Genomic DNA, 7,834 nt, shown 5'->3' on the forward strand with positions numbered 1-7,834 from the left:
TCAATGCACCCGAGATTTATGGGAATCGACATCATCCTGAGCGACCTGGTCCACTTTCTTTGGTCTGCAGTTCGTAACTCAACACTAGCTTGATGACTATTTCAAGTTTGCTACTGATTTTTGACATACAGTACAGTCACGCACATTCGCTCTTTTACATGTAGTGGCATCAACAAAAACAAAAGTTATGAAAGTATACAAAGTATACAATGTTAGACAAATGGTTATGCATAAATATAGCTCAGGCTGTCGTACAGTGCAGTTACTGTGATGTTCAAGAAACAGTTTTGTCATTCTAGCACCAAAATTACTTTGTTTACAGCCTTTGAAAACAGTCCAATGTTGCTGGTCATGGCAAATAAACTACAGTATTATGATAATCGATGGACAAGCTCATGTAAACAGTGACATCTGTCACATAGTGCTCCGTGACAGTAAATAAAGGATGCTGTGATCATTAATTGTCCGTATTAAGAGGAAAAACAGTCAACAGTTCTTAAAGGCTATTTATCTAATGTTTACAAGTAAATATTGTAAATTGTGATACAAAAGAAGAAATACAAACAAAATCTACATTTCACTTTAAAATATACAATTAAAATTTTTAACAAGCTTTGATAGTATTGATTTTTCAGCATTGAGACAGTACAAAAGACAATCACACACAAAATAAAAACACAAAAGACCTTTGAAAATGTCGCGTTTGCAATCCACACATCAGTTCGTAGAACAGCGTAAGTTGGAATCTTAGCACCTTGTTTGCTCAAGATTACTGAGAAACGAGGGTTGGTTTGTCATTGTTCCCAAACTTGAAAGTTGAAAATGTGTGTTTGCATGTCCATATCTGGAGTGTTTTGGAGGACGGCTTGCCAAACAATCCTTATGTACCATTGAGACTGCACGTCTCCAGCTGCAATCAAAAATGGCCTCTGGTTGGTTTACCCAGCAGGCTTCCAGTTCTCCATTCATATGTGCTCTGTTTGCGAAGCGCGTCTTTTTCAAATACACCGACAAGAGCACACAAGTATGGAGAAGAAAATGGTTCAAATGTGAATGCCAAGTTTGTGCAACATCACATGCATATTCGAAAACCCTTTGGACAGTTGTTGCCATTTTTGGAATGAAATTTCCCTGATTAAATACGCAGACGCGGCCCAGTGCAAATTGAGCATTTAGCACCACTCCTGTCTTAACTGCCACACATATATGTGTGTGTTCTTGTCTATGTGTGTAAAATGAGGTAAAGCGATGTGGCAGCTCATGCAAACACTCCAGAAAGTCCCAAAAATCGTATGTAAAAAGACATATTTCAGTCTCGAGAACCTTAAGCTGTTTGAACCCTCGACTGTTTAAACCTGAAAAATGGTTGCAGTCCTTTGTGTCACCTTTTTTTTTTCTTTTCTTCAAAAATAGTACAATACTTGACAAATGACTCTAAATACTGACTGGAATAAATGTTGACCCCAGTTTGCACTGAGACATCGAGGTGAGTGAACGGTCATTATATTTTTCTTCATCTATAATGCATCGTTTTTATGTGCACTAAAGACTGAAATGTCATTTACAGTTGTAAACTGTCAAAATTATCATGAAAAGCCGTATTGAAATTAAATCGTCCTTACGACTAATATGTCTGATTGGGTGCTAATGCTAGTGCTAACGCACTCCTGCTAATTTAAGGTGGTATATGTACATATTCCACCCAACCTGGCGGAATCGGTGGGGGCTGACATGAAAACATGAAAGGATGGCAAATAAGAACAAACCCAAAACATGGCGATAAATGGACACAGTCTCTCAGAGCCAACGCCCTGCTGTGAAGGGCACAGGGTCAAGGGTCAGTCTCAGTGCAGGTGGATGTGCAGCTTGATGCGCAGTGCGTCGCCGATCTCGCCCAGCAAGTAGTCGCTATCGTGCTGGTCCTCTATTTGCTGAAGTTTGCGTGGACCGAACATACGCAAGCTGGCGATCTCCAGGCGGAACAAACCTGGAGGGGGTGGCTTTCGGCCCAGCCGCAGAACACTCTTCCCGTCGCGACGCTCCAGGATGTGGAAGTGTTCACCCTGGTTTCCGTGCGTTATGACGTAGCGCACGTGGTGCTCAAGCGGCTCCAGGGCTGGAAGCAACTCAAGTAGGGGTTCCTTGTTTTGCAGCTGCGCCAGACTAAGGTTCATTGGGATGGAGGTCTGAACATCCATGCTGGCCATACTCACCGTCTCCTGAGGGCAGGACAGAACAGTTGGAAACATTAGAAGAAGCTTCAGATAGATCTTGACTTAAGTCTGTTATACCCTTTATAGAGTTAGGAATTAAGGTCAGGGTTAGCAGTGTGGCCATATTGAAAACATGACGACTACAGAGAGACGGACAGTACTCAAAAAGTACCTTGAGCTCATTATCGCCATCATTACGCCTATGGCGCCCTTTCTTTCCAAGGTCACCATTGATCTTGCATTCATAGCAGGCCTCCGGTGACAGTGACTCTTCGTCATCCTCTCCCTCCGAGCCAAACTGACCCTGGAAGCCCACTCCTGTGATGCAGTGCCTAGAAATGAAAAAGGTGAAACATTACTTTTCTTTCACTTGTGTAATTATTCAGCTTAGGTCAGGAATATCCAAATCCGGATCCTGGAGGGCCAACAACCTGCAGGGATCTCCAACCCTGCTCCTGGAGAGATACCATCCTGCAGACTTCAAGTTCCAACCCTGCTCCAACACACCTGTCTGTAATTATCAAGTAACCCTGAAGACCTTGATTAGCTGGTTCAGTTGTGGTTGATTAGGGATGTGGCTAAACTCTGCAGGATGGTAGCTCTCCGGGAGCAGGGCTGGAGACCCCTGCTGAGGGGGTTGTCCCAATGTACCTGCCTGGAAGTTTTAGTAATCCTGAAGACCTTTATAACCTTGGTTCACAATATTTGGAGTTGGAGCTAAACTCTGCAGGACAGTGGCCCTCGAGATAATTTTTATATAAAAATCTGATCATAGCAACATGGGTATGTTTGCACGAGCTCTGCAAATTAGCACTCCCGTGAAGTCACGTCACGTGTATTTACATGGCACTTTATTCAATATATTGCTTAAAAGCAAGCAGAAGTATTAAACATGAAAAACAGTGTCAGTGTCTCATTTCATCAGAAGCACAACTTAATTTGCTACTATAAAGCGGCTCTCCACTGTATTCAGTTTTGACAGATGAAACTCGACAGACGAAATGAACCCAGAGAAGAGTTCTGCGTGAAAGAAGGCGGAGCCTCAGCGCACACCTCCTATGACGTAATCGTCACGGACCAATGGTAGTACGAAGGTGTTTTGCAGCCTGAATTAACTTTTTTTGAAAGTTCGCTTTGGCAAGCCGTTTTGGCTGGATTTTGCTCGAAATTACATCACATCAGTTCGTTCTTCGTTTTCGCTTGAAGTTTATTGGGTCCTTAAATACTCACCCTTGTCCTGCTCGGTAGAAGCCTCCAGGACATCCGCACAAGTAGCCGCCATCTGTGTTGGAGCAGCCATAGCTGCAGGGGTTATTGTTCAAGGCACATTCATTAACATCCTGGCAGCCGCCAGCAGAGAGCTCAAAGTCGAAACCTGACGGGCACATGCATTTATAGCTGCCCAGAGTGTTATAGCAAGACGCAGACCCACAGGCTTGATTTCCGGCGCATTCGTTCTCGTCTAGGTGGAAGGAAGATGCAGAAATTAGAACTGCACAACTGAAAACCACACTTCATCGTCAGAAATACTTACCCACACACTGGTTCCACTGGTAGTGCTGAACGTAACCTTGCGGGCATCCACAGCGATATCCTCCCAGCATGTTCTGGCAGCCGTGCTGGCACCGGTGGTTTCCACCACATTCATCGACGTCTGTAAGAAACCAAGAAAACAAAATCAGGTTAGCATGTGATTCTAATATTGGTGGCATAGGGGCGGCGTTGTTGCCCGACCACCTTCTCAGCAGTGTTGGATCCGGAAGTATTTTTTACATTAATTTTTCCAATTGGGATTTTGAAAAATGGTTCGTTAAAGCATTATAAGCCATCAACCAAACCAAACAATTCCATGAAGCATTGCAAATGACAATCTGAAGCCCAAAGTATACTTTGGCCATCCGCGGACTTGTCCGTGTGATGCAATTCTCATCATCAGAAGTGTCCATGTGCAGCCCAATTTTTGTGTCCACGCAAACAACATTGCAATGGTGGCACTGCGATGTGTCGAATATGCTTTAAAAGCTGCGCTGACACGACTGTGCGCGAGACGGAGCAGAACGCGGAAATAGTAGTATAACCGGGCCTTAAAGGGTTACTCCACCCCAAAATGAAAACTTTGTCATTAATCACTTACACCCATGTCGTTCCAAACCCGTAAAAGCTTTGTTCGTCTTCGGAACACAATTTAAGATATTTTGGATGAAAACCGGGAGGTTTGTAACTGTCCCATTGACTGCCAAACAATTAACACTGTCAAGGCCCAGAAAAGTATGAAAGACATTATGAAAATAGTCCATCTGCCATCAGTGGTTCAACCGTAATTTTACGAAACTATGAGAATACTTTTTGTACGCAAAGAAAACAAAAATAACGACTTTATTCAGCAATTCGTCTCCTCTGCATCAGCGTAGCACCATTTTGGAGAATATCCGCTGGATGCAAACAGCGTACGCTGTTGTGTCAGCTGCACCACGTTTTTTTTGGTTTCTTTGTTATTTTTGTTTTCTTCGCGTACAAAAAGTATTCTCATAGCTTCGTAAAATTATGGTTGAACCACTGATGGCAGATGGACAATTTTGACGATGTCTTTCATACTTTTCTGGACCTTGACAGTGTTATTTACTTGGCAGTCAATGTGACAGTCACAAGCCTCCCGGTTTTCATCCAAAATATCTTAAATTGTGTTCCGAAGACGAATAAAGCTTTTACAGGTTTGGAACGATATGGGGGTAAGTGATTAATGACAAAATTTTCATTTTGGGGTGGAGTAACCCTTTAAAAAAGAAGGTGAAATATAAAACTATTCATTTAAAGTTGTTGACTGTATTTAAGTATTTTGAAAGCGGCTTGATTACGTCATTTGTGGTGCTTCGTGTGAGTGGGCGGAGCTAAAGAGCTCCCCAAGCATGATTTGATAACCACAACTCTCTGATTGGTGGAATTTTCTGGACAGCATCATGGATAGTAGTTTTTCCAATACGAATTCTGCTGTTAAACACAATTATGAACTAATATGAACAGATGGCTTCAACAAAAGCATCTACCAGCGATCAACAACCTTGGAGCTCACAACAGGTCGATTGCTGCTTAGTGCAAAATCATTTCACATGGGCCCAAAATGGGAAGCCTACCATCGCAGTTGATTCCTGTGGTGTCCAGAGAGAAGCCATTCTGACACTCACAGTTGAAGCTGCCGGGGGTGTTGAGGCAGGAGGCGCGGGAGCCGCATACATTTGGCCGATTGCTGCATTCGTTGTTGTCTAAGAGATGAAGCATGAAGGCAATTTTAGCTCCAAATGACCCATTCAGTTATTTAGACTCTGGGCTTGGCATGTCAGCGGGTGGCTTGAGTTCATATCACTCACCTATGCATGCCGTCTGGTGCTGCGTGAAGCCTGAGGGGCATTTACAGGTGAAGCCACCGATTGTGTTGACGCACAGGAACTGACAGTTGTGTTGCTTGGTTGAGCACTCGTCCAAGTCTGGGATGAAATAAGCAATTTTTTCAAATTAGCACACATTGGGTTGATCATTGGCACGGATTATTACTACGACCAGATTTATAAGCAGATCTTATCCCAACAAGGAAAAATTGAACCATTAATCATGAACTAACCTTTGCAGGTCTTCCCATCAGGCTGTAGGATGTATCCTCTGGGACACGAGCACAGGTAACTGCCTTCAGTGTTTTTGCACAGGAAGTTACATGGTTTGGGCGACTGAGAGCACTCGTCCATATCTAATTGAAAAGCATCAAGTATTGCATCAAAAATGGGCTTTTAGAACAATATCGCACTTTATTGATTTAAATAAGGGTAACGATGAGTGAGGAGAACGTACCAACACAGGAAGTGCCAGTAAAGTCATCGGTGTAACCCACGTTGCAATGGCAGCGGAAGGAGCCGACGCTATTGATGCACTGGCCGTTCTTACACAGGTTAGGCATCACCTCACACTCGTTGATGTCTGCAAAAATACAGTAGATATGGTATCCATATATGCATTCCTAAATCTAAAAGAAATGCCTGAATTTCAGTGAAGCACTTTTAACTAAACATCTGTAGCACTTGTTATTTAAAAACAGTACTAATTTTAATATTGTAATATTATTATTATTATTATGAATAAATACATATATATATATATATATATAAGTACTGTATTACTAAAAATATGAATGTACATATTAAAATATATTTCAAAATTAAATAATTAATATTTTCTGTATTTATATAAAACCACAAAATAATATTTAAATGTATAAATAAATGTATTTAAAATATCCATACATTAATTTGAAATATTATTAAAAACATGATTATACATATATAAAAAAATATATTCCATATATTCCAAAATATATTTGATACTTACTGTATAATTTGTCCAAAAATTATTATTATAATAAATTATTTACTATAATAAAATTATTTTACAATATTCATTAATGTAAATATTCATAATTATAAACAAACATGGAAAGTAACACGTTTTCTACATTGATATTTAATAAATATATTTATAAATGTGTTAAAAAATACAAAATAATTTTATATCAATATTTAAATATATATAAAATATCTACTGAGTTTGCACATCATTACATTGGTCTAAAAGAAGCTATTTTTGAACAACAGACCAGTGATTTTATTATAAAGAGTGATCGTCTGTTGCTCTGTGAAATCTCTGTAAAGACATTCAGAAGTGCGGAGATCTCTGACCTCTGCCGTCAGTGGTGTATCCGGGTCCGAGCGGACACATCTTCTTGTACTGGATGGTTCCGGGCAGAGGACAGAGTTCACACAGCGAGCCCCAGCCGCGGCCGCCGTTACAGCAGCACTCCGACTTAGTGACGGTGTTTCGGTTGGTGGACGACTGCTGGCACATCGTCTGCAGGACCTCCGTGAAACAGAAGCCCTTCCTGTTATCTGACAACAACAGCAGGCCGGTTAGACAGAATGAGCAATCTCAGTCTAATTTAAAACTGAAATGAGTGCACTAAATGGTTGAAGACTGGGGATTTGATTTGGTTTTAGTGTCCGGTTTCATGCGATTTGTGCCTGTATGTCAGTCATGTTCTGATTGGCCGCTGGCTCTTACCGATGCACTCGGTGCCTGTGGAGCTCGACTCGAAACCCTCGTTACATTCGCAGCGGTAGCTTCCCACCGTGTTGACACAGCGGCCGTTCTTGCAGATCCCCGGCTTGCTGCGGCACTCGTTCAGGTCTGCCAGAGTCACACACGGAGGAGGAGAGAGAGAGAGAGAGACGACTTATGCAACAACACCATCAGCACATACTACAGAAAAGTGACTAAATTACTGTAAAATTTAAATTCTATCCAGCGTACATTACAGAAAATGATTTAGGTAAAATAAAATATAAATAGTTTATATATTATATAATTATATAACGTATTAAATATTATTAGTATTATTGATTTATTTATATTGCATAAAATATATTATTATTATTATTATATAAATATTATTTGTAATTATTATTTTGTTAATTTTGCATACAATTTTAAACGTTATTATTATTATATAAATGTTATTAAAATGCATGTTAAAAAATACAAGTCACTACATTCACAATACTCCCAATTTATATGCATATTAC

General features: G+C 40.7%; 1 protein-coding gene across 1 annotated transcript in view; it reads right to left on the reverse strand.

Annotated features, from left to right (window-relative positions):
• Positions 1-1,397: 1,397 nt before the first annotated feature.
• The window catches only part of fbn2b (fibrillin 2b), an 80,630-nt gene continuing 74,193 nt past the window's right edge, over positions 1,398-7,834 (reverse strand). Inside the window, exons 58-67 of the mRNA XM_016507418.1 lie at positions 7,314-7,439; positions 6,935-7,141; positions 6,054-6,179; positions 5,830-5,952; positions 5,579-5,695; positions 5,345-5,473; positions 3,748-3,867; positions 3,444-3,675; positions 2,386-2,545; positions 1,398-2,219 (exon numbers count right to left, since the gene is read on the reverse strand). Coding sequence (XP_016362904.1) covers positions 1,845-2,219; positions 2,386-2,545; positions 3,444-3,675; positions 3,748-3,867; positions 5,345-5,473; positions 5,579-5,695; positions 5,830-5,952; positions 6,054-6,179; positions 6,935-7,141; positions 7,314-7,439 — 1,715 coding nt within the window. The 3' untranslated portion in view covers positions 1,398-1,844. The remainder of the gene's footprint in view (positions 2,220-2,385; positions 2,546-3,443; positions 3,676-3,747; positions 3,868-5,344; positions 5,474-5,578; positions 5,696-5,829; positions 5,953-6,053; positions 6,180-6,934; positions 7,142-7,313; positions 7,440-7,834) is intronic.

The sequence above is a fragment of the Sinocyclocheilus anshuiensis genome, unplaced genomic scaffold (genome assembly GCF_001515605.1).
Source record: "Sinocyclocheilus anshuiensis isolate Anshui unplaced genomic scaffold, SAMN03320099.WGS_v1.1 scaffold2468, whole genome shotgun sequence".
Lineage (NCBI taxonomy): Eukaryota > Metazoa > Chordata > Actinopteri > Cypriniformes > Cyprinidae > Sinocyclocheilus > Sinocyclocheilus anshuiensis.